Here is a 27,000-nt window from a genome sequence, read left to right as displayed (position 1 = left end):
CTGGTTAGGCTTTCTAGATTTTCACATTGACAAATAAGTGTCCTTTTACTGTGGTTAAAATTTCAAATAAAGCGCGAACAAATCTCAAACAATTTTGGAGATATTAATGACTAAAATAGTGAAGATTTAGCTCCCGGGCACCTTAATGATTAAGAACACTGCATCATGTGACACTGAGCTCTACAGAATAGAAAGTTGCACGATTGATTTCTGGTCTGCATTGCGTTATCTTGCCACAGTTGTGGGAGAATAGGTATCTAAATTGGCCTTTGTGTCCTTGGGCTGAGAAGATGCAAATTCAACCAAAGCTCCTGTTGTTGTTCACTATCTTCTTGGATAATGGATAGTTGTGGATGTTGCTTAAGGACAGGATCAGCCTGGAATATGATGCAATTCACAATACAAAGTTTGTTAGCCCGTACATGAAGAATACAACTTGACCAGGGTGCACAAACACTTGGGCTGCATCTTCTAGTAGCTGGTGTGGGGCAAATGTGGCCTGCAGCTATTGGCAGTTCACTTCCTTTGCCTTCCATTCGTGCCTCTTGCTTCCCCATTCACCTTCATACCCCTTTGGCTTCCGACTGGCCATGCTCTTCCTTCCAGCCCCTCACTTCCATTGCTTCTGCTATCCCTTTTGGAAATATTCACTCAACCCCTATATTCACCGGCCACCTGTGGTTGCCTCCTATCTGCCGTAGCTCTCCATCCGCCCCACTCACCGTGATTCTGCCACTTACCTACTATTTTCCCTGAAGTCGGGCAGCCATTGGTCACCTCACCTTTGGCCTTCCATTAACTCCTGTTATCCCCATGGTCTTCCCCACTCCTAGCCCTTAACACCTCCCCTCAAATACCCGCATCTGCTGCTGTCATCACTTTATCCACTCCCCTCTATTCTGTCATAATCCCTCTTGTCCCCATATTCCTAACCCTTCCTATCCCTCCTAATGTATCCCCTGGCAGCCCGAAGCCATTTCGTCCTCACGTCCTGTCTTCCCCATCTCATACTGCTCGCTCCCTGTTGCCCCCATTCACCAGGTACAGCATGAGCTTGTACGGGTAGGCTTGCAAGTAGAAAACACAGCTGCCTCCAATGGCAATATCAGGAGCAGTGCAGTCTCCAGAAGCAATAAAAACACCTTCTTTGTATCCTACTCACTTTACTGTGTTGCTGTCAACAGCTTCAAGTTCGGGAGTGGTATGGTGAAGTAAATGAGATGATGCTCCTGCCTCTACAGCACCTGAGACCAACCAGTAAGTGCTAGTTTCTGTGGAGGCAGCTCCACCTCAGTGGTAATAACGAGGTTATTGTGTGAAGTGGAGGCAGCTTTGCTTCCAGGCGTGCAGGCAGGTTGAGTGGCTCAGCTCGCCCATACAGCTCACAAATAAGCTTGCACTTTGTCATGTAGAAACTTTCCTCAGTTGCTGCAAGTTGTGAATTGCATGTGCAGCTTTTCTGTTCCTTCTGCGGTGGAATCCACCCTGCAATATAAATGGAGCTGCTTTCGTCGCATAAGGAATCTTTGGCAGTATTGCAGTATAAAAGCCATCTCAGTTGCTTTGTTTTTGGGTTTTAACATTAGATATTTTCTTTTAGTTCATTGTCAGAATACTCCTGTGAGCAAGCCCTTGCTTCCTACCACCCAAAGTATGCCTTTAGTTGCCCAATATCTAGGTAAATAATGTGAGCCCAGGGATCAAACATAGACCTTCGTCACTGTATTCTTTCTTACTGCATGTGGCCTCATGTGAGTTCCTTGATTTTGGAAGGCAGAAGAATAAAATCTCTCGTCAGCCCGTGGCTTAGGCTACAAACTAATGGACAGATTTATTAAGTAGGAAACGGAGAAATGTGCAGTATTAAATATAAACAAATTTACAATAAATATCTAGTTGACTATTCCTGTTAAGAATATTCAAAGGAGGAAATAAAAATGCAAATGTGTTTGCATTGCCTGGCTTCAAGGGCTGAATTCCCAAGGCACAGGTCGTGTGTGGCCATAGGGTCATTGGACAATCCTGCCTTAAAAGATGTTTGTATCTAAATTGACTGACTTGGCTCCCTACCTGAGAAACTATCCTATCCCACCTGATTTTAGCTGGATGAATCCAATTGATGTTAATTAGTAACTGCATTTTGAACATAATGGACCTGGCAAGTAGGTAAGGAGTTCCAAATTTACATGTATACATCTGTATCTGACAGTACGTCGAACTCTGGATATAATGGCCCAGAATTTGTGGTCCTGATGACGTTGAACTGGCAGCCTTCACTGTTATTTCGCCTTTGAAACTGACTGCAACTTCAGGATTTAGCAAATGCACAGCCTAATCTAGAAATCCTGAAGTTGAGGTCTGTCATTCACTGCTCCTCCACAGGCTGTGCTATGGACCCCCCAACCGAGCCGACAATCCGTGTTTTCTTTTAAATCCTGGAAACTGGCACAAACTTCGGCTCTTCCGCAGTAAGTACGCTGTTAAATACCCCACTAAAAGTTAGACCCAAAGGGATTAGGTGTAACTGGGGTTTTAACAGTGTATTGACTGATAAACAAAGGTTATGGCCCTGAAAAACTAATTTTAATTTTGTACAGTGTCAAATTTATCCATTTTAATAAAAATTTTAAGAAACTTGTAAAAAAAAAAGGTTTTTTTTAAAGTTTGCTCATCTTTATATCAGGTTCGCCTTTTCCCATGTGAGAGCCCCAATCTTTGTTTTGCTCTCTAACATTTTTAAAAAGTTAGAATTTTAGGAGCTTACCCACTTCCTGGTTCGCATTTTGCATTTTGATTGGCTGCTTAGAAAGCTTGTTGTCACAGCAACTCTTCGTTGGGAATCCCCATTAACTTCTGTTGATTTCAACTGCGCATTGGAAACCTGAAATTCCCGACAGAGACCATGAGATCTTTGTGCGAAGCTTACACACCAACGTCCGTGTTCTCGCTCAGGCCAACATCCCCAGCATCGAAGCTTTGACCACGCTCGATCAGCTCCGATGGATGGGTCACATCGTCCGCATGCCCGATACGAGACTCCCAAAACAAGCGCTCTACTCGGAGCTCCGGCACGGCAAGAGAGCCCCAGGTGGGCAGAGGAAACACTTCAAGGACACCCTCAAAGCCTCCTTGAAAAAGTGCAACATCCACTGACCCTGGCCCAAGACCGCACAAAATGAAGGAGAAACATCCGGGAAGGTGCTGAACACCTTGAGTCTCTTCGCCGGGAGCAAGCAGAAGCCAAACGCAAACAGCACAAGGAACGCACATCAACCCAAACACCCGCCCCTTCAACCACTGTCTGCCCCACCTGTGACAGAGACTGTAGGTCCCGCATTGGACTCATCAGTCACCTGAGAACTCATTTTTAGTGTGGAAGCAAGTCATCCTCAGTTCCAAGGGATTGCCTAAGAACTTCGGGGCCAGTGGCAAACGCCGTTGCTTTGCTGCTGACTGCAAATTCCGGGCCATTGTGTTTAGAAAAGCCTGTACCATTATTCTTTGCAAATTTTAATTTCTATCCTGTGTGTACTGTGACACAAAAATGCTTTAGAAGTTCATATGGAAAATCCTTGTCAGTTAAGAGACACTGTAAAAACCTCAGTGAAGTCAAAAGAATTGAACAAGCAGTTGATGGAATATTGTTGATTTTATAAAAAGAAAACATAACATTCTTAATGAATGAAATCTTTTTTTTAGGTTTCCAAGATGCTATGATTGATTTTTGCATACTGCTTCACTATGTATCGAAATCCCACCAAATGACTGCCTCATTCACTATTGCTAACAGCTGCAAATTTTCATCAAATGTAAAATGATTTTCTTTTGATATTCTGCCCTTTTTATGAAAAAAGAAACACTCCGCTTTGTTTTCTGTTCACAGGTGAACTGTAACTGTAGCTATTCATGGTTCCAACTAAGTAAATGGAGTGAAACAGCCATGGGCAGTCTCAATGATCCAGAAGATACATTTGTTGCAGTGATTCGTCCTAAGAATGCTGCTAGTTTGAATTCCCGTGACTATCGAACAAAATCATATGAAGTAAGCAAATACATACTTTTTAAGTATTCCCTTAAGATGTAAAAAGATGCCGAAAGTAAATATGTGCTGTGTAATATGGTTTCACTTCTCATAATTAGCTGCAATGAGGTGGTATTGCAACTTCAATTCCGGTGACCTAAGACCGATTTTTTTTTTGTGGTGATTGTAATGGGAGATTTTTTTGGCACTTTAATGAGTAGTAGGCGGACAAGTGTACGGACTAGATTTTTCCACCTGTTGACTCTGAACTTGCAGTAAATCTAGTCCTCGCTTTTATACCAGACCTTGGCAAAATACTCTAAACCTCTCAAGGCGCAGTGTTTTTAAGAAGAATGCAAAGTTTAGTATACATATAGCTCTTGCAGGGAGCTGCCAACATACAAGGTAGCACATCTAACTAATCAAATAGAGTTCTTTGACAGATTACTGAGATGGTAAATAAATGAATTACACACACATGGATTTTCAGAAAGCAATTGCAAAGGTTCTGAATAAAAGTTTATTCGCTAAAATTAAGGCCCATGGAACTGGAGGCAACCTTGTGGCATGAATAGAAAATTAGTTGGGAGGTAGGAATAGAGAGTTGGGACAAAAGTAACAGGCTTGGATTGGCCAAAAAAGACAAGTAGCATCTGCCCTGCCCCTCCCCCCACCCCCCTCCAAGGATCAATGCAGGGCCCTCCGTTTTATCCATTTATAATAGGTTATTTGGGAGTAGAGGTGAGTAGATGTAGTTTTGCAGATGATGCTATTAGCAGGTATAGTGAAATCTGCAGAAGAGAGCAGAAAATTACAGAAGGACATAGACAGATTGATGGGAAGCACAGTTCAATCCAACAAAATAATGAATGTTTTGGATGTCTTCAGTTCTGATGAAAGGTAGACACTGGAAATGTCATTTCTCTTTGCAGGTTTTTTTTCCCAGCATTTTGTGTTTTTACTTCATAAGAAAAAGCCTTCTAATTGCAAATTTTGCTGGAGAGATTTTAACTTTATATACAGTGTTGTAATAAATTCCTGCCTTTTAAAATAACACGAGGAAACCGATAACTTGTATGTAAGCAAGTTATTGAACTGGGACTGAGAGCACAAACTAGAGGGCATGAGTACCATCAACCCACATATAATGAACACCAGATTGCCAGACTAAATACTTGCAAGTGTTCTTTTAATGCAAGATTGACTTTATTAATACATTCCCTGTGATAGTCTAATGTCCTGACTCTCAGCGGTATGTGTCTAAGTTTGATCAGTACCATTTCCATGTTATTGTCATTCTACTTTGAACACTCTCCAATGTATAATGTCAATAATTTCTTGAGCCATAATCTTCTTTATAAACCTCATGTGTAATACTTTATTCATGCCTCCAGAAACTCTCTTCCCCTCCCTGCTGCTCCCTCAGCTGAACCAGACTGTATGTAACCTCGGCATCCTGTTCAACTCAGAGCTGAGCTTTAAACCTCATCCTGTCCATCGTGCTTATATCTACCATGGCAACATCACCTGCATCCACCCTGCTTTATCTCTGCCACCGCAAAAATCTTTATTTGTGCTTCTGTCACCACTAGACTCGATTTCTGTAGTGCCCTCCTCACTGGCCCCCACATTCCTTAAACTTCAATTTTCCCAGAACTCAGTTGCCCACATCTTGATCTGCATTAAGTTTTGTTCACACATTGCCCCAGTCTTTGCTGACCACTAACTTTGTGTCCCTAACGCATAAAATAAATCTTCCATGGCCTCACCCCACCTTCCTCTGCAGTCTCCACCAGCTTTTTCTCCTCTCTGGTCCTCTCACCATAGCCCATTCCCACATTCCTTCAAAAGTACTTCATTGGCTGTAAAGTGCTTTGAGACGACCGGTGGTCATGAAAGGCGCCATATAAATACAAGTCTTTCTTTCTTTAAATGCATCCTCCTTCTTTCCTCTCTACTTGCGGGAGGTGGGAGTGGGGGTTTGAACCTTCAGTTGTCTTCACCCTACACTCTGAAATTCATCCCTATTCACCCCTCTGCCTCTCTACTGGTCTCCATGCCTTTAAAAGCCTCCTTAAAATCCATTTGATAAAATCCAAGCCTTTGGTCACCTCCTCGGTAAGGCAAGAGAACCTGGGGCTCTTTTCACTAGAACAGAGATTAACAGGAGATCTAAATAAAGAGGTTTCAAATTAGAGGTGTTTTAATAAGGTAAAATGGTAAAAACCATTTCTACTGGTTGGTAACTCGAGGGTAGACATTTGATCATCGTCACAAGGAGAGGTTTGGTGACAGTTTTCTTTGCAGAGTTTTGTTGGGATCTGCAGTGCCCTACCAAAAAAAATGTGGAAGTAGAATCCCTAATGCCTTTTAAAAGGGAAATGGATAAATATTTGAAAAAGAAACTTTATATGGCAGGGGAACAGGATTATTTAATAGCTCTTTCAAAGAGCTGGTACAGCTGAAATGGGCAGAATGGCCTCCTTGTGTGCTGTAAAAATGAGAGAGTCTTGGTTAGTATACAGTTCTCCGTTACTATATAGAATGGATAGATACCTGAGTGTCGAATTTTGGAATCCACATAGCTGCACTTCAGTAATGGAAATTGCTGATCTTTGAACTTTGCAGTTCAGTACTACCTATGGCAAATCATCATGAATATTTTAAAAGTATTCTCTTGTGAGCCTGAACAGATCCATTTTCACTATCTTTATCTTTGTTGAGATCAGGGGCCGTATTTTCCGATCGGAGGCTTCCTGCGTGTGGAGGCCTCCGATCTGGAAAAAACCTACGGACTTGCCCAAGGGCTCCCGAGGTCTGGACACTTCCGCTCCTGGGCCTCTTCAACTTGAAATGCGCAGGGCCCACGTATCCCAGAGGCGCATGCGGTTCACAAGTGTCCCTGGGATCACGTGGGCCATGGGGAGCCAATAGGAGAAGGGAATCTGTCAAATATATGAATGGAGATCACCCCAAAAACACTGTAAAACATTAAATAAATTTTAAAACATTTTTTTAAATGAGTTGAAATTACAATAAATTAAATATTTTAAACAAAAGTGTAATTTTTTGGAAAAAAAATTAAAGTTTTTTTACAGGGCTAAAAATAAACTTACCTTTTTTTAAAGTATTTTTAAATGATAAATGAGTGAAAATTTTTTTTTTTACTTTTTTCAAATCTTATGCTGGTAAAAGCAGGCCTTACGCCTGCTTTTACCAGGCATAAGATTTCAGCGGGCGGATGTTCTCTAGAAAGCGGAACCCTTCTCTAGGGCAGGCAACCGGTCTGTCGAGCATTCTTGACAGATCGGAAATACCGGTTTTCAGCACATGCGCTTGGCATGCCTGAAACTGGCATTTCCGATGTCCCTACGGGTGTGTACACAGCGCGTACACACCCGTAGGGATCGGAATATACGGCCCATTGTTACGTAACCTGAATTGTAAATTGAAATGAGCTTAAAACTTATTTCTGTTCTGCATTAGCTATGCAGAAAAGTGGAACTTATTTTGACAGTTCTCAGTTGTTCCCAGCACAAAGAATGGATTATAATATATTTTAATTGTTGATACAGTATTGTTGAAGTAGCAGCACTTTTGAGATCATGTTGATGATGTATATGAGTGTATCACTGATCTATCTACTTGGTAAAGATCTTTTCAACATATAGTTAGACATTACACTCAATACCTGGTAGGTCTTGTCTATTCCCTTCAAATCTCTAGACCTGTTCTATGCATGTGAATGCAACTTTACTCGCAGCTCTTCACCAGTCTGCATATGTGCTTTTATGCAATATATAAGTTGGACCACAAAGGCACTGTGGATGAGGGAAAAATAAATACCTGTGTCTGTGTATATACTGATGGTCATTTTACATTTTATAGTACTAACACTGACTGACTCTTTCCAATCACCCTTTCCTAAAAAATCAGCTTTGAATCCCTGTTATCATATTCATTACTGATTTTTTTTTTGTGGGGTGGGTGGGTGAAGGAATGTACTTGATAGGTAGACAGATGTGACATTATCCTTTATCTATATATATAAAGCGGCTCTTCTGTCTGTCTGTCTGTCTGTCCGCCTGCAACGCGGGGCTCCCCAGCTAGTCTATATATATAAAGCGGCTCTTCTGTCTGTCTGTCTGTCCGCCTGGTCTCTATACGTTTGGAAGTTACAGAGCGTACCGACGCGCGCGTCGCCTCAAAAGAAAGCTTGCGATTCCGGACCGGTCATAGGCGTATTTACGTTTCGGCCGGACAAAAATCCCGCCCGCGGTATCCCAAAAACGTTCAGCGTTCCGCTCATTAGCATCTCATTAGCGGCCGTGTGACGTCGAGGTCTTCCTACAGTTGAATGTCGAGTGACTCGACGATTGACCAATCCTACGCTTCGGTGACCTGACCGGTCGACCAATCGGTGCGTGTGTGGGCAGGCCTTATCCTTCTGAACCGAGGTGAGTGGCCGCCATCTTGATTTTCCACGATTTTTTCCCCCACACTTTCTGTGTGTTAGGGAACTAAGGTAAATATTTCAATTATGTGTTAGGCAATTAATTAACAATTTATTTGAGTTTTATATTGTGTTTAGCAACCCCCCCCCCCCCTCCTCCTCACCCTCGCGCAGGGGGGACTCGGGGCCTGAAGCTGAAAAAATTTCTCTCTCTCTCTCCCTCTTTCTTCCCTCTCTCTCTCTCCTTCTCCTCTTCCCTCTCTCTCCTTCTCCTCTTCCCTCTCTGTCTCTCTCTACTTCCCCCTCTCGGGTGTCGCGGACGGAGCGCGGGCACGCCGCCCGAAGTTTCCCGCTCGCTAACGGCCTTGCCGGCTCCCGCGGGCCGCTCGCACTGACCGCGCATGCGCCGCCCGCACTCACCGCGCATGCGCCGCCCGCCCGCACGCAGCGGCCGTCCATCAGCCGTGCGATACGCGGGGGACCTCAGCAACGGCACCGGACCTCAGGCGCTAGGCAGGGGGAGGGGCCGGAGAGAGGGACAGGGGGGAGGGGAGGGAGGGAGGGAGAGAGGGGAGGGAGGGAGGGAGGGAGAGAGGGAGGGGAGGGAGGGATAGGACAGGGAGAGGACATGACAGGGAGAGGGGGGACACACAGGGGCAGGGAGACCAAACGCCCCAAAATTGCCCTCGCGCCCCAAAATTGCCCTCGCAACGCGGGGCTCCCCAGCTAGTCAAGTTATAAATGAGAGAACATAACTCTAAACCAATTATGACTTGAGATATTCAAGTACTGGATGCATTGCAGAGAAGAACCAGGAGGCTGATCCCCTGTATCAAAGCTTTGCATTCTGAAGAAAGACTGGAGAAGCTTGGGCTTTTCAGCCAGGAAGATGATCTTATGAAGGTATATATGACGGTTAAGAGAATGGAAAAGGTCAATTTGGAATATTTCTTCAAATTAAAATGCAAGAATAGTACAAGGAGACATGGTTCAACCTAGTAAAAAGTAAATTTAGGACTGATATCAAGAAATTTTTGTTCACACTGAGTGATCAATGTATGGAATAGACCTCCAAATAGAAGGGTGCAGGCAAAAACCCTGTAAGTATATGAGAAACAATTGGATTCTGCAATGGAGTGTGGAACCTTGGAATCTTTCTGGATGGATGAATTAAGATGGGCTGAATGCCTTTCCTCATCCGTAATTATTTTGTGATCTTATGAAACAGCCACCCTCCTTAATTGTAACAAAAATGCTGAACAAGTTTAATGTTGCACATATAATGTATAATAACCTAGGTACGTGCCAATATTAAACAGGCTTGTTTCAGTTTAAAAGCAATTTACTGTAGTTTCAATTAAAACAAGTTTGTTTACAGACCAAAACAACTTGTATAGTCCTGATGAATTTTTCAAAGCATTCTACATTGCTTGCAAAATTTCTCACGTGATGTGCTAAGGTAGGAAAGGTGATGCTGAATGCAAACAGCTATTAATATTAATGGAACCTTTGTTCTTGAATTTGACTTCAGCATTCCCCACAATGGTACTATTGTTTAAGGCAAAGCAAGAGAGACAGAAAACAAGGATAGGAGCAGACTTGCAGAGCAAACAAGACGCCAGGTCAGGATAGCTGGGAAGGATGGGTAGTAGAAGATGCTGAGATGTGTGGCCTCTCTTGGTCTTTGTCATCTATGCATACATCTAAGTCATTTTCAATCCTGGCCACTTGGCCCACGCTGTGCTGGTATCGAGACTCCTGTCCTAAGCCCCTGCTTCTTTACCGAGAAAAATTTTGCACACCAGGAAATTCTTCTAAATCAAGCTTGTGAATGTATTTGGCATTAATGAAGACCCAACTCAAGTTGTAGAATAAGAAATAAATATGAGCAGGAGTAGGCCTTACAGCTTGTCGAGCCTGCTCTGCCATTCAACAAGATCATGGCTGAACTTTACATCAACTCCACTTTCCTGCCCTATCCCCATATCTCTTGATTCACTTGGTGCCCAAAAATCTATCGATCTCTGTCTTGAGTATATTCAATGGCTGAGCAACCACAGCCCTCTAGGATAGAGAATGCCAAAGATTCACAACCCTCTGAGTGAAGAAATTTCTCTTCATCTCAGTTCTAAGTGGCCGGTCCCTTATCCTGAGACTGTGACCTCCTAGTTCTAGACTCTCCAGCCAGGGGAAACAGCCTCTCCGCATCCACCCTGACAATCCCTCTAAGAATTTTATACGTTTCAATGAGATTACCTCTCATTCTTCTAAATGCCAGAGAATATAGATCCAGTTCAGTCTATTTGTATCCAATCGAAGCGTTAAGCTGTCCAAACTGAATAGGATAATTTGTAAGCTGAAATACATCAAGAAATGCTTCTGAAAAACAATATATCTGATATGACTGTGATGCATCCCAGACTGTCATATCTATTCTAATAGCTTGGGGAGACAGCCACCAGAGACCAATATTAAACCTGGAGTGTGTACTGTGAGCAGCAAGAAAGAAACCAATTAACATCAGAACCTTTTCTCTGGATCACACAGAAATCAGCCACATTTTTTTCCCTTTACAAGTTTCATCCAGCCCTACTCCTTTGTAAGTGATGTTTCATTTGGAGAGAAGGAGTTTCAAAATAAGTAACATCTCATTATTCATGTTTATTAAATTAGTATATCATACATTGTACTCTATTGTGACATACCACCTTTTGTATCACACTTCATGTACTTGTTTTTGTCAAGATTCTGCTGCTAGAGTTGCAAAATGAAGGCAAGGAAAAAAAGAGGAAGAAAGTTTTGTTACAAACAAAACTGAAGAGGGATGAAAATAAAGGGCAGGACATTCTTGACTTTGTAGTTGAAGCCACCAAACTGACATCTCCGAACAACCAAGGAGTCAAAGGTAGAACAAAAGTGCAATTTATTATACTTTGACGTGAGAGATTTTGTTTGTGTTCATATGTAGTTTGGTGTCACCGATTGTAAAGATTCAGTAGTGGCTTTTATGTAATGAATGACACTAGAATTTTGTTGCTCACCATATTGAAGATATTGTTTTAATTACGTCATTATGTCAAAGATTATTTGCACCAACAATTCATGTTTATGTTACTGCTGCTGATTTTGTGCTTTCAAGTTTTGGAGAGGAATTGAAATGAACTTTGTTTTATTGCACCAATTTGGAAAGAATCAACACGATTTAAGTATGCAGGGCATAGTTTCATTGGCACAAAACTCAGAAAAGAAGCAAACAGTGAGGACGATAGTAACAGATTTCAGGAGCACATAGACAAACTGGTGAAATGAACAGACACATGACCGATGAAATTTAGCACAGAGACGTGTGAAGTGATGCATTTTGGTAGGAAGAATGAGGAGAGGCAATATAAACTAAATGGTACAATTTTAAAGGGGTGCAGGAACAGAGACCTGGGGGTGTACGTACACAAGTCTTTGAAGGTGGTAGGACAAGTTGTTCTTAATAAAGCCAAGGGTCCTATATCTTTTTTTTTTAAGAGGTATAGAGTACAAAAGCAAGGAAGTTATGCTAAACCTTTATAAAACACATTGGTTAGGCCTCAGCTGGAGTATTGTGTTCAATTCTGAGCACCACACTTTAGGAAGGATGTCAAGATCTTCGAGAGGTTGCAGCAGAGATTTACTAAAATGGCATCAGGGATAAGAGACTTCAGTTATGTGGAGAGACAGGAGAAGCTGGGGTTGTTCTCTTAACTTTCTCTGCTCGGAGGAGAAGATTTGATTGAGGTGTTCAAAATAATGAAGGATTTTGAAAAGAGTAAATAAGGAGAAACTGTTTCCAGTGGCAGAAGGGTCGGTAATCAGGGGACGCAGATTTAAAGTGATTGGGAAAAGAACCAGAAGTGAGATGACTTTTTTTATGCAGTGAGTTGTTGTAATCTGGAATGCACTGCCTGAAAGGGTGGTGGAAGCAGATTCAATAGTAACTTTCAAAAGGGAATTGGATAAATACTTGAAGGGAAAACATTTACAGGACTATGGGGAAAGAGTAGGGGAGTGGGACTAATTGGATAGCTCTTTCAAAGAGCGGGCACAGGTACGATGGGCTGAATGGTTGCCTCCTGTGTTGTATGACTCCAAGATATTACAGTTAATGACTTGATTTATTAATGTAAAACTGGAAGAAGTATTTTGTGTTTTCCCTTCTCTTAATTGTGCAGTACAGAACACAAGCTGACAATTTGCTCCTAGCCCTCTGCTAGTGCTGCTGTACAACTGGACATGAACAGGTCCACAAGAGCAGCATGAGATGTTTGGCCTTCCAATTTCCTTTCTCTCCTGATGTTGGACTTTAAGGCCTCTATTGAAACAATAAAATTCTGTTCTCTAGTCTTGCTTGAGCACATTACCTTTTCACTGTTTTCTTTGTTCCTCTTCCTCCTTTGAAACAGTTGACTTTTAGTGTACTGTCCTGTAAGTGGCCTCCAGTAAATGGCCAAGTGGCCTTTCCTTGTGTGTTAGCCTAGACGGTGAGTGTCAGCAAGCCTTTTGAACTCAATCCTGTTTTCACTTGATCTCCACAAAGGCGTACTTTCCAGCAGGGTTTAACAAATAGCAGTTGGGAGCAGGAACCCTAGTTGATTTGTTTTCCCTCCTTAGCCCACAGACACTAAGGCCAAATATAGCAGTTCTATCATTGTGCTGGCTGAGGTCAGTTGATTCAGCATATAGCAGTGAACTTGTGGTCAGCATGGCTTAGTTACACACTGACTTTATCAGCTGAACCCTTGGGACAAGCTGAGTCTTGTTACATGTAAAATTTGTGTTCTCAACTCCTGCTCATAATCTGTCAGAATTTTAAAGGCCTGGTTTATGTCTCCTATCAGTCATCTTTCTCCACTGAAAACAAGTTCAGCTCTTCAACTTTCTGCTTAAAACTTATACTCCGTTTCCTACAATCATCCTTTCTCTGAATACTTTCCAACACTTCAGTGTTGTTTTGAAGGCTGGTTACCAAAATTGCACTGGTTAGTTCATAGAATCATCAATTTTACAGCACAGAAGGAAATCATTTGGCTCATCTTGCCTGTACCAGTTCTTTGAAAGAGCTATACCTTTTTCCCATTCATCTGCCCTTTCCCCATACCCTGTTTAAATATACTATAAAGTTGAAAGTGTTAACATAGTGGAAGAGGAAGAACATAAGAATTAGAAGCAGGAGTAGGCCATACGGCCCCTCGAGCCTGCTCCACCATTCAATAAGATCATGGCTGATCGTCGACCTCAACTCCACTTTCCTGCCCGATCCCCATATCCCTTGATTCCTCTGGAGTCAAAAAATCTATCGATCTCAGCCTTGAGAAGGCTAAGCAATAGAGGCTGACATTTTTCAAAAAGGCTCTTTGAGGATGTTCATAGACTGGGCACAATGCTGCCAAGTGGCCAAATAGTGGAGTTATACCATGACCAGTTTGTAATAAGCAAAAGTTGACACAAAGTGTGAAAATAATGTGACAACAGAAAGTGAAAGCAGATATAAAATTATTAATAAGCTATAGATTGATGTGCATCTGACTCATTCTTGTTAAATGATTGTGCTTTTTTCTAAGGTAAACGAGTGGTGCTGATAAAAGAATTCTCTGGTCACGGGGAAAATGTTTGCAGAGCAGCTGCACTTTATGTTGTGCCAGCAGCAGTTAAAGGTAAGAAAGTTGTAATGCTACAATGTCAAAGTCCATTTTTAATGTGTTTAATTATAAACCCTTAGAAACAATGAAACAGCATGTCACAATTATCTAAGTGACACTATTAATGCACACCTGAATTACATAGAATATACAGCACAGAAACAGGGCATTTGGCCCAACCAGTCAATGCCAGCATTTATGCTCCACTCGAGACTCCTCAGATCTTTCCTCATCTGATTCTATCAGCATAACCCTCTATTCCCTTCTCCCTCATATGCTTATCCAGCTTCCCCTTAAAATCATCTATACATTCCACCACTCTCTGGTTAAAGAAGTTAGTTCTGAATTCCCTATTTGATTTCTTGGTGACTGTCTTATATTGATGGCCACAGAATTGCATGTCTGTGGTCAGAGTTGAGATAAGGATTTGACACTCCATTTGTATGATAAATTTAGTAAGATATATAGAGCTAATTAACTATGTTTTGAGAGGCAATTTGTAATGAGTTGGCACTAAGAAACTGGGCTCAGTTTTCTTTTTAAAAAAGAAAGATCAGTAAAGGACATGGTTGAGAAATCAAACACAAGGGGCACGTTTCCTTTCAAAGCTGTGGTTTTGGGAGCAGTTACAGGAAAATTTCAGCTGACATTGTTCAGGTTATGCCATACCTCAGAGCAAGAAAGGTTATAGTACCAATGGTCTACCCCTACCTGAAACCTGGTCCATTTTCTGTGGTCAGTTTCATTTTGAATAATTTTGGCAAGCTCCCAGCAGGATTCTTACCTGCATGAAGGAACCCATCTCAGGAGAAGGAAGAAAATGGTTGCTGCAGGCCATGGGTACCCACAGCAACAGAGAATGGTCAGCTGAAGAAGAATTTATTTTCAATTTTATAATTTCCCAGGCTCCCTCCATCCATTGTAGCAATTCTGTATGCACTGGTATTCCTAGTCTCCAGCATTACAATGACAGGAAATGCGTTGCATGTTTTCCTGTCATTAATGTGGCATTTGGTGCCCCTGTTCATATTGGGGCAAGACATTCCCCATCGCTGGGTCAAAATCCTGGAACTCCCTCCCTAACAGCACTGTGGGAGTACTTTCACCACACGGACTACAGCGGTTCACGATGGCGGCTCCCCACCACCTTCTCAAGGGCAATTAGGGATGGGCAATAAACGCTGGCCTTGCCAGTGATGCCCACATCCCATAAACAAATTTTAAAAAAAAACTTCTGATGGAAATTCTTGGAAGTGGTGGGAGTCGGCAAAGAGCACTTTGCAATGTTGCTCATTGTATGAGGGTGGCTTAGTACCCTCAATTGTATAAGTACAATGTTCATTTAATTTGATAGCTATGTTTACTATGGCATGTGACAATAAAGATCTTTCTTTGTATTGGGTAGTGATGGTTATAAAATCTGTTTATAGTTTAAAATTCAGTTCTAGTTTCAAAGATAATCCTTCCGCAGTTAAAAATCATGTTAATATGCATTGTTAGATGGATTGAACATCTTTTTCTTCATAACAATCACATGTATTGATCATGTTGCGCATGAATAGGCTGAGTAAAGTGACAATTCTTACACTATTTAATTTAACTAGTGATTCTACCATTTGCAGACAACAGCAAGATATCCTATTGCCTTGGAGCACCAAGTTTTTACTGCTTCCAGGATATTATGCGTGTGTGCAGTGAATCCAGCACTCATTTTTCTACACTCAGTGCAAAAATGCTGATTGCCTTGGACAAGTAAGAAAGTTTACAATTTTTCAGCATTTGCTGTTCTGTAGCATTGCTTTAAATGTACACAAGGAGCTATTTCCAAAAATTGGGATCAAAATTAGTGAAAATAATATATAGGCCCAGAAATTCAGGTACGCACGGGGTACTCACCCGTAGGCCTGATGGAAGTGCTGGTTTCCTGCATGCGCGGGAAACCGGCACTTCCGTTCCTCTGAACGAAGAGGTTCAGAGGTCGAATGCGTGCGCATCAAACTTAGTTTTTTTTTATAGGTTTCTCCGGGAGGGTAAGCCTGCAGAATTTAGAAATAGAAAAAGCAGGTGTACGGCCTGCTTTTTACAAGGTAAGTGGTGAATTAATTAAAATTAAAACATTTTTTCCCACAGGTTTATTATATTTTTATAAAGCAAGGTAAGTTTATTTTTAGCCCCGTTAGAATATAAAATTATTTTTTTCAAAAATTTAAATTATTGTTTAAAATAGTTATTTCATGTAATTTATAGTTTATTTAAAAAATGTGATTTAAAAAAAAAAATTATTTGAAGGTTTAGTGTTATTTTGGGGCCGTAGTATTTATAAGTCTTGACAGCACTTCCTGTCAGACTTATGAATGGAGCATTCTCTGCTCCGATTGGCTGCCCATGGCCCACGTGATCCATGGGGACGCATCGAACTAACTGCGCCCCTGGGATACGCAAGCACTGCGCGCTGGCAGCTGGACCAGGCCCCGGATTGGAATTCCACGGGGCCCACAGCTCCACGGCCGGCGCGCAAGGTAAGTGCAGATCGGGGGCTTGCACCCGCGGGAAGCCCCCAACCCGAATTTCTGGGCCATAATGTTTTGCAATCCCTAACCAGTTGACCTTTGTCGGTGCTATCCTGAAACTGTGAATAAGAAATGTGTAAGAGCAGCCCTTGGTAACTCTCCCTCTAATATTTACCTCCCTCTCTTCCCGTACCTGGCCTCTACCCCGATCAAGTCGTAGCTGCACGGCTGAGATCAGGAGCTCAGTACGTAGAAGATAATGGGCATGAATCCAGATTCTACCACTTAATTTTTTTATTAGCTATAGATGGTTCATGTGAGATTTCAAAGGGTAGAACCGTTACAAATTTGTAAAATATCTATATTGGGCCAGATTTTGCTGAAAAAATAACAGCGTCTGAACGACGCACGCCGTTCTTAATGTATAAATTGGTCAGCAACTTGCAGCGAGGAAGAGATACCCTATAAATTGAAACTCGCCACAAGTTGCACCGCCCCGCCATTAACTTCGCGATAACGGCATCTAGCGCTTGCACATTAATGCCCATTAAACTCGCCACAGAAAGTTAAGTCCAGCGTAAGTACCCTTTTAATGATGTGATAAGTTAGTGACTGCCAATCATCCTCTCTTGCCCAGAATGTAAACAATTATAAGTGTGGCGCCTCAGTTCTTCAGGTTGTGAATTGTTTTAGGAGATTTTAAACAATGCCAAATTTAAAAAAAAAATAAAAAAAAATTCTTACTTTGTCTCTTTTCTCTTTCTTAATCCAATCTTTGTTTGCCTCTCTTTATTTCTCTTTCTGTACCTGATTTGACATTGAATTCACCCGCTCGAATTCACCCTCCTCAGTCCTTGCTCTGTTTATTTCGCAATCCTTTAATCTGTTTGGCGATAAACTGTTTGTCCTGTTGTTCACCAAGGTCCCAGATACCCTGTTACCCTTGCTGCGCCGTTATCAGCTTGCACTTCCAGCAACTTTATGGGCAAATTTTTTTTAAACCTAAATGTTAATTGTAGGTCTAACTAATGGGGCACTCACCGCTTCAGCAAAATCTGGCCCATTTATAATTTTTGTCCGCTATCATCCCATTGGAATACTTAAGTCAACCTCGGTTCCAAGGGACTGCCTAAGAAGAAAAGGAATACTAATGGTTCTCCTGAGATGTTGCTCATGGTGCAGCAAAGAATATGCTATTTTATAATGCTCATTGCAGAGCGTAGAAGGGCATGCCGGGAGCACCTCCAGGTATTCCTCAAGGAGCTTACTGAACCTACTACAGAGGGCTACCTGCACACTAAACATCAAAAACAGCAGGCTATAGACACAGCTGAACAGTTCCACAGTCAATGGATCAGAGCAAAGCTCGAACTCTTAACACATCCTGTCGAGAATGGTGGTGGACAAGCATGCAACTAACAGGAGGAGGAGGTTCCTTGAACATTCACATCCTCAACCTTGGTGTAGTCCAGCACATGAGTGTTTGCAAGAATCTTCAGTCAAAAGTGATGAGTGGACGATACTACTCAGCCTTGTCTTGTGGATCAACCATTATTCTAATGTCCAGCTGACTCAGTTCACTCCATGTGACATTCAGAAATCGCTGACTATCAGGTACACAGCAAAGGCTATGGGTCCTGACAACATCCCAGGTGTGGTGCTGAAGACCTGTGCATCAGACCAAGCCGCTCGCCTAGCCAAGCTGTTCCAGTTTAGATGTAACACTGGCATCTACCTGACGATATGGAAAATTGCCCAGGCCTATCCATTCCATAAAAAACTGGATAAATCTAACTCTGCCAATTACCTCCGTATCTGCCTCCTCCCAGTCATCAGGAAAGAGATGGAAGGAGTCATCAATAGTATCTTCAGGTAACACCTATTCGCCAATAATTTGCTCACTGATGCTCAGTTTGGGTTCTGCCAGAATTACTTGGCTCCAGACCTCATCACAGCCTTGATCCATACATGGATGCAAGAGCTGAATGCCAGAGAAGAGATGAAAGTATCTGTCTTTGACTTCAAGACTGTGCCCGAATATGGAACCAAGGAGCCCCAGCAAAACTGAGGTCAATGCAGTTCAAGGGGAATACCTTTCAATGGCTGGAGTCATTCCTGATGCAAAGAAAGATGGTTATGGTTGTCAGAGGCCAGTTATCACAGCCCCAGGACAGCGCTGCAAGAGTTTCTCTGGAAAGCTTCCTCGGCCCAACCTCCTTCAACTGCTTGGCCAATGACTTTCCCTCCATCATAAGGTCAGCAGTGGGGCTATACATATGAACATAAGAAATAGGAGCAGGAGTAGGCCATTTGGCCCCTCGAGCCTGCTCCGCCATTCAATAAGATCATGGCTGATCTGATCTTGGCCTCAACTCCACTTCCCTGCTTGCTCCCCATAACCCTTGACTTCCTTATCGTTCATAAATCTGTCTATCTCCACCTTAAATATATTGAATGACCCAGCCTCCACAGCTCTCTGGGGCAGAGAATTCCACAGACTCACGACCCTCAGAGAAGAAATTCCTCCTCATCTCCGTTTTAAATGGGCGACTCCTTATTCTAAAACTGTGCCCCCTAGTTCTAGATTCCCCCACTAGCTTTTCGCTGATGATTCCCCAATGTTTAGCTGCATTCACAATTCCTCTGATAATTGAAGCAGTCCACACCAGCCTACAACAGACTTGGGGCTGACAAGCAGCAAGTAACATTTGTGCCACATAAGTACCAGGTAATGGTCATCTTGAACAAAAGAAAGCCCAGCCAAGTACCCTTGACCTTCAAGAGCACTGCCATCGCCAAATCCCCCACCATCAATATCCTGGGGATTATCATTCACCAGAAGTCATTGTAACACTTTCACTACAAGAGTAGAACAGAGGCCGGGTACTCTGTGACAATTGGCTTGCATCCTGGCCCCTCAAAGCTTCTCCACCTTCTACAAGGCTCAGGTCAGGGTTGTGATGGAACACTCACCACTCACCTGGATGGGTGCAAGCCACAACAACACAAGCTCAATACCATCGAAGGCAGAGCAGTTCATTTGATTGGTACCACTGCCGCTAAAGTCAATGGGGGAAAAATTCAGTTGGTTGTGCCTCCCGTTAGCACCTTAAGAGGGCGCTAACGGGACGCAACGCAACTAGCACCCTGGCGCGGCACTGCCCACGCCTCCCACAAAATTCAGCGGGTAGTGGTGGCGTTAACCGGTAGTGCCCTGTGGCGCTATGCCGCTGGTGGTGATGTCATTGGCGTGCGCAGCGCCCCGCTCACGCCCCAGCCACGATCTTTGGGAGCGCCCCGACTTGCTATATCCAACGGGGTCAGGGGGGCGTACCTGCGGCCGGGGAGACGCAATATAAAGGCAAGGTGCGGGGCGGCCATTTTTGTTGCTGGCCGCCTGCCAGCACCTGCCTGCGCTCCCGTCCCAGACCTCCTGAAACGCTCCCCCCCCACTCCCGCAGAGTGCTGGCTGCGCTCCAAGAGCCCGGCACTTCTCTTGAGTGCCGGGCTCTTTTGCCTGCACTCCCGATCGCCGGGGGCCCAGCTGGGCCCCAAGTCGTGCTGCACAAGGCCCCTCCCCTTTAAGAAGGGGAGGAAGGCCTGCAATACCGCGGCGCGATGTGCCGCAGCGCCACACGCTGCGGCACATAACGCCGCAATACTGACTCACAGCGCCCCAAGAGGGATGCGGGGCGCTTCTAGTAGCGCCTCGCTTCCCTCTTGGGGCGCAACCACTCAATTTCTGACACGGGGACGCTACTTTTAGCGCCCCGGCGAAGTGGGCGCTACTCAATTTGTAACCCAATATCTGTCCCCTCCAGCACTGGTACTGTGGGTGCAATACGTAAGATCTACAGGATGCACTGCAGCAACTCACCACCTCATTCTCCTGTGATTTCTATCACCTCGAAGAAGAGCAGCAATGTTGTGGGAATACCATCACCTCCAACTTCCCCTCCAAGTCGGTGCCATCCTGACTTGGACATAAATTGCTGTTCCTTCATCATTGCTGGGTCAGATTCCTGACATTCCTTACCTAAAATAACTGTGTGGGCACTATCACCAGAAGGATGGCAGCAGTTCAGGGAGAAGACCCACCTCCGGGCAGCTAGAGAAGAATAGTAAATATGGTTTTGATGTTGCCCATATACAAGAACAAATTTAAAAAAGAAAATGTGAGCCTGCTCAGCCCTCATGGCAACAGTCCCTTGTGCTTCCAGCATAGATAGAGGTGCCAGCACCTGCAATACTGCTTCTCTCTGTCTCTCTTTTTCTCTCCACACCCTGCTCGACAGGGAGTGTGACTGTGTTCTCTCTTCTCCCCCATTAGTTCCTGCCCCCATTTGTTCCTCTCGCTCCCCTGTCCCCCTCTCGGGCTGGAGTCACATATCGGCAAGACCAGGTAAGGACGGCAGGTTCCCTTTCCTAAAGGACATTAGTGAACCAGTTGGATTTTACAAGTCATGTTCACTTTTACTTATACTAGCTTTTTATTTCTAGATTTTTAAAACTGAATTCAAATTCTCAAACTGCCATGGTGGGATTTGAACTTGCATTTGCTGGATTATTAGTCCAGGCCACTGGATTATTAGTCTAGTAACATAATTGGTACGCATAGTCATGACCACTGCTTCTATCTCGCCATCTCACGTGTCCTCTCTACTCCCATAGTCTCGATCACAGAGAAAGGCCATCTTGAACCACTTTCTTGTATTCTTCACCAGCCACGCCCCCCACCCCCCACCTTGCAACTCCACTTTGTTTGGTATCTCCCAAGTTGTGAGCTAGCTGATCTTAATTGGGGTGGTGATAGAGCCACTAGAAATGTTTTCAGCCCCCTGGGTTAGAGAGGGGAATATCGTCTAGGGATTCCACTCAAGTAATTTTAGCTGAATTTATCCATTTGAGTGAAGACAGGATTAGGATTGGTCTTGGCTGTGACACGCTTACCAACATACATTGCTAAGGCTCACATATGAATAATAGACACTTGGGCAAGGTACCAGAGGGTGCTTGGCATTTGTGGAACTGTACCACAGCAGGAGTATATGCTCTTGGGGGTGAGAAAAGGGATAGATTGGAAAAAAAACCCTGTTGAAAATAGTTTACTTAAAAGATTGTTTTCTCTTTTAAATCTCTTCCTAATATCTTTACAGGTGGTTGGCAGAGCAGCACACCATCTCCCATGCAATTCCAGGTCTTTTTAGGCCATCTCCTCTTGACAGAATCAAATCTTGTGTTGCAAACCCTGCTTACATCAACGAAATGGATCAGTCTGAAAATACATTGCATGTGGGCTACACCGCTCTAGAAATAAAAAGCAAAATGTTGGCGCTGGAGAAAGCTGACCTCTGTATCTACAATCCTCTTTTTGGATCAGACCTACAGTACACAAATAGGGTAGGACCTCAAAACACTATAATCTAAATCTACTGTTAAAAAATGTAGTGGTAACCGCCATGTTTCAGTCATTCTGACATAAGCTTGATATTGTGTCTACACTGGCTTCTGAAGTAGGTCACCATGAACAATTTAGTTTCTTTCTCATTCAGCTGAGTCCAGTTAGAAACCAGAAAGTATGTGCAGGTTTCTTGAAAAGCATAACAACACTTCACATAACATGTTATGTTGCGGCTTTATGAAAAATTTCTTTGATAGTTATGCTGAAGAGAACGTATCTGTTGTGTTTTGTGTACATTGCATAATTATTTCCCACAAAGAGAGATAAAAGTAACCAAAGGCTTCCATGCTGGTAAATTTTGATATCCTATCTGAACTTACCATAGTGACACTGTACAAACTAGGAAGGGCTTTCACGGTTACTGGTTTTCTTGCAAGCCAGCAATCTGATTTGCCTAGCCTTGAGGGGTTTATATTCCCATTTGCTCTGGCTGAGCCTCCTGTTGCTGTAGCTATTTGCATGACCTTTGTTTTTTTAGCAGTCTTGTATTTCTCTAATGCTTTTCTCTATTACCTGATGGAGATGAACTTTTACATGATTTAATATTCCTGCTTTTCTTTTAAGTAGGTTGCAGGTCTTTCAACTGATTCATGTCCTTTCTATATTTAGAGCATGTTCTTTTCTCCTCCCCCTAATTTTTTTTTTTTAAATGCTTGCTTCTCTTTTATTTTTCAGTTCTGAAGAAGGGCCCTGCCTGAAATTTTGACTTGTTTCTTGTCTCCATAGCAGCTGACTGATCTGTGTTTTTGCAGCGTTTTCTGTTTTGTGTTTGAACAGATAATATGGTCATTTGCAAACAAAATTGCACTCGAAATGGGAAGCACTCCAGTTTCCAGAAGATGAAACTGGATGCAAGAACCAGTACTTACCATCCGCATTTTAACTAGTTTATTTCACTTGAGTTACAGGCAACATTTTAGAAGTTAATATAAAATAACTAGAAATAATGAATGGGTGAGTTTTGTAGTGTTAAAACACATCAAGAATTGCAAAAATCCTTCCTCATTCAGTAATCAGTCAGGGTTGTAAATGCAAAGAAGCACAAGAATACACTTCTTCAAGATATTTTTAATGTCAATTTTACTTATTACTGATATGAAATAACAGGAACTGTAAAAATATCACATTTCTGAAGCTGCATTTGACTACTTTTTGAAATTGTTTTCAGTCATTGTGTGTGAGAGGTGGCTAATATGTTAATTACCTTTATCTTTGATGATTCTGCTTATAGGTAGATAAAGTGGTTATAAACCCATACTTTGGTTTGGGAGCTCCTGATTATTCCAAGATACAGATTCCAAAACATGAAAAATGGCAGCGTAGCATGAGCAGCATCATGGAGGACAAGTAAGTATAGAAGCAGTGCTAAATTTCTATTGAATATCTTACATCGCAGTAAACATGTTTGGGACGTAGGTCGACGTCCTCTTTTAACATTGATTATTGTTCGCATTGACATTTAAAAGCCAACAAGCACATCTGAGCTTCAACTATTAGACACGCAGCACAAAACCAAGATCGATATCTGCAACTTGTCGGTGGCAATACTTTGCTCAACTATAGTTTTAATAAAAAGTGGGATGTGTGGATGAAATTTTGTTGCAACATCTGTACTGAACTTTTATCATTTGGAATTGAAATAAAACTTTTTTATGTGAATGTAAAAATAATTTATTGTACATTCAGTATCTGGTAGCATTGGCTAACTGACTTGTTAAACATCCCCTTTTGTGCATGGCATGACCCGAAACATATTAGAATCCATTTTCTGGAAATCAGTGAGCTGTAATTTACACTAGCTGGCATGAAATGTTGGTAGAGTGACCAGGAGGGGACAAGTTGTTGGTATTATAGGGAGAGACAGAGTTAAGGTAAGCTAGTTGTTACTGAGGAAAGGAAAATTGTGGTGTAGATCAAGTTATACTACACTTGTATGTTCCACTGGCCAATTTAAGAGTGGACGAGGCATGTGAAGAGATGGACTAAAGATCCATTATTTTAACGAGCACATAACTGAGGGAGTGCTGCATTTGTTGGAGGTGGCATCTTTCAGATGAGATGTAAAACTGAGGCCCTATTTACCCCATTATTAAGATGGATGTAAAAGATCCTGTGGCACTATTTGAAAAAGAGTTGGGGATTTCTCCTGGTGTTATGGCCAACATTTATCCCTCAACCAACACCGCTAAAACAGATTACAGGAAACTTTTGATTAACCGGCCCCTAAATAACCGGAAATGTCGGTTAACCGGCAAAATTCAGGAGTAGGTTCAGGTAACTTTTATTACTTGCCTTGCTCCATGTGTTGCTGTGCAAGGGTGTGGCTGCAGCTGTTGCTAAGCTACAGAGACGCTTGCAACTTGTGGCCATTGTTTTGAACCTGTTGCTAAGCAACAGGGTTTGTTGCTTTATACGGAGCTCTCAGCTCCGTATCTTTTACTATAGCGTTCAGTTATCCAGAATTTTTGATGAACCGGCACCACGTCGGTCCCGTCCGTGCCGGATAAAAGAAAGTTTCCTGTATCTGGTAATTTATCTCATTGCTATTTTTGGGACCTTGCTGTGCACAACTTAGCTGTTGCATTTGCCGACATTACAATAATGACAATTCAAAATAATTTCATTGGCTGTGAAGCATTTTGGGACATCCTGAGGACATGAAAGGTGTTCTATACATATACCAGTTCTTTCTTTTAAGTGGAGAAAAGTTACAAAGGTTGAAAAGAAACATTTACTGATGTATAAATTATTGGGAAAAATAGTAGATTTGAATTGTATACATTTCTAGTGACCATTTCGTTTTGAAAAGGCATTAAAATGAATTTGATTTCTCATGCTTTAGGGAGCGGCAGTGGGTGGATGATTTCCCCCTGCATCGCAGTGCTTGTGAAGGTGATACACAGTTACTGAGCAAGCTTCTCGATAGTGGCTTTTCAGTTAATCAATTGGACAGTGATCACTGGGCTCCTATTCATTACGCTTGTTGGTAAGTTGTTTGGTTTCAATATAAACTAATAGTAATTTTTAAAATCATTTTCCATCACTAAAGCATGTTAAATGATGCTATCTAAATCTAGTTGTTGGCATAGGTAAAGCCATGAATATAGTGTATCACTGATTTTTATTTCTCTTACTTGTGCAGTGCATGGTTTCTCCATAGTAGTACGTTTAAGGGGTTCATCATCGGCCTGGACCCATGTTCATGTCACAGCTTTTGATGCTGCACATTGACTCTACCATAAAAGATTACCAATCCTGCTTGTATTACAAACATTTACTTTTTTTTACTGCATTTAAACTAGACCAGTTATAGAAATTTAAAGTAGTCTGGTTGTCTCGGGTTACCAAAGTGTTTTTTAAGCTATTAACTTTCATATGCTGCAAGTACAATTACCCATCTGATTTTTGCCTTAATGAAAACTTAACATTTGCCCCAATATCCACCTATGGAGACCACAGGAAAGTGTTTAATTTAGTTTCTATGTAAGCAAATGAAGTGTGTTATATTTTTACCATTTAGTGGTTCCTAACTTTGAAGAATAAGTTCAGGATCACGTGACTTGGGCTAACAAACTCTTGAATGATCAACCAGATTTGGCTACCAACAAACAATTGATTTCAAGATGAAATTACACTTGAACTTTTTTATTAGATGACTTAAAAAAAAAAAAAAAATTAAACTTTTCATTGATGTCTTCTAATTTACTACATGTTGCATACAAGATACTTATAGACATAGAATTACATCACAGAAACAAGACGTTCGACCCAATTAGTCGGTGTTGATGTTCAGCTTCCATGTGCCCACCCTGTTGCCAGATGCCTTCAACAGTCCTTTCCTTCAACCACCTATCTTGCCTGTTCTTAAAAATTAACCATCTCTGCTTCAATGTTCAAGTACTAAGAGTAATGCAAATTATAACCACTCAACAAAGCATTTTTCACATTTACATAAACCATTTTTCTCAAATATGGAGAAGATTTTAGTATGAGACCAAAATTGTATTCAAGCCTGTAAAGTGAAAGTAATCGAATATAAATACATGTTTCATTATTTTTTTGCATTTTTCTTCCACCCACAATTTGCTTTGTAGGTATGGAAAGGTTGAAGCTACCCGGTTCTTATTAGAAAAGGGAAAGTGTAATCCTAACCTTCTAAATGGACAGCTCAGCTCCCCACTTCATTTTGCAGCCGGTGGAGGACGTGCAGAGATTGTGCAGCTTCTACTGCAGCATCCGGAGATTGATCGGGTACGGTTCAGATGATTTCTTAGCATCTTCCTGTTCAAATCCTCATATAAACTGGAGTTTGAAACCTTGATACTTGATTGTGTTTATGCCTTTTTATTGTTTTGAAGCAGATTTTCCATACTGATCAGAACATCGTCATTTGTTGCTATTAAAAATAACACCAGTTTTATGAATGCTAGTTGATATTTTCTCATTGCTACTTTCAAAAATTCTTGCATGTTTTGCAACCTTACATCCAAGACTGTGCCAGAGCTGAAAAGGATCTCAATAACCCGTGGGTGTGTGTGGGTGTGTGAAATGATGGATCTGAGGTGTGTGTGTGAAATGATGGAGCTGAGATGTGTGTGTGAAATGATGGGTCTAAGGTGTGTGTGTGAAATGATGGATCTGAGGTGTGAGAGAAATGATGGATCTGAGGTGTGTGTGTGTGAAATGATGGATCTGAGGTGTGTGTGTGTGAAATGATGGATCCGAGGTGTGTGTGTGCGAAATGATGGACCTGAGGTGTGTGTGTGTGTAAAATGATGGACCTGAGGGGTGTGTGTGAAATGATGGACCTGAGGGGTGTGCGTAAAATGATGGATCTGAGGTGTGTGTGTGTAAAATGATGGATCTGAGGTGTGTGTGTGTGAAAT

The 27,000-nt window shown here is 42.2% G+C and overlaps 1 protein-coding gene across 4 annotated transcripts in view; it reads left to right on the top strand.

Annotated features, from left to right (window-relative positions):
* krit1 (KRIT1 ankyrin repeat containing) overlaps positions 1 to 27,000 on the top strand; it is a 61,718-nt gene that overhangs the window by 3,799 nt on the left and 30,919 nt on the right. For 3 of the 4 annotated variants that reach the window (XM_085987968.1, XM_085987969.1, XM_085987970.1), the window contains exons 2-10: positions 1,185 to 1,257; positions 3,884 to 4,042; positions 11,220 to 11,379; positions 14,066 to 14,158; positions 15,766 to 15,895; positions 21,810 to 22,053; positions 23,346 to 23,461; positions 24,957 to 25,100; positions 26,209 to 26,365. In XM_085987968.1, coding sequence (XP_085844094.1) covers positions 3,941 to 4,042; positions 11,220 to 11,379; positions 14,066 to 14,158; positions 15,766 to 15,895; positions 21,810 to 22,053; positions 23,346 to 23,461; positions 24,957 to 25,100; positions 26,209 to 26,365 — 1,146 coding nt within the window. In that variant the 5' untranslated portion in view covers positions 1,185 to 1,257; positions 3,884 to 3,940. The remainder of the gene's footprint in view (positions 1 to 1,184; positions 1,258 to 3,883; positions 4,043 to 11,219; positions 11,380 to 14,065; positions 14,159 to 15,765; positions 15,896 to 21,809; positions 22,054 to 23,345; positions 23,462 to 24,956; positions 25,101 to 26,208; positions 26,366 to 27,000) is intronic. The other variant, XM_085987972.1, reaches the window with a different exon arrangement.

The sequence above is a fragment of the Somniosus microcephalus genome, chromosome 5 (assembly GCF_052327205.1).
Source record: "Somniosus microcephalus isolate GS21.2 chromosome 5, FLI_Smic_1.0, whole genome shotgun sequence".
NCBI classification, from domain to species: domain Eukaryota; kingdom Metazoa; phylum Chordata; class Chondrichthyes; order Squaliformes; family Somniosidae; genus Somniosus; species Somniosus microcephalus.
This window is presented reverse-complemented; position numbering and strand designations above follow the sequence as displayed.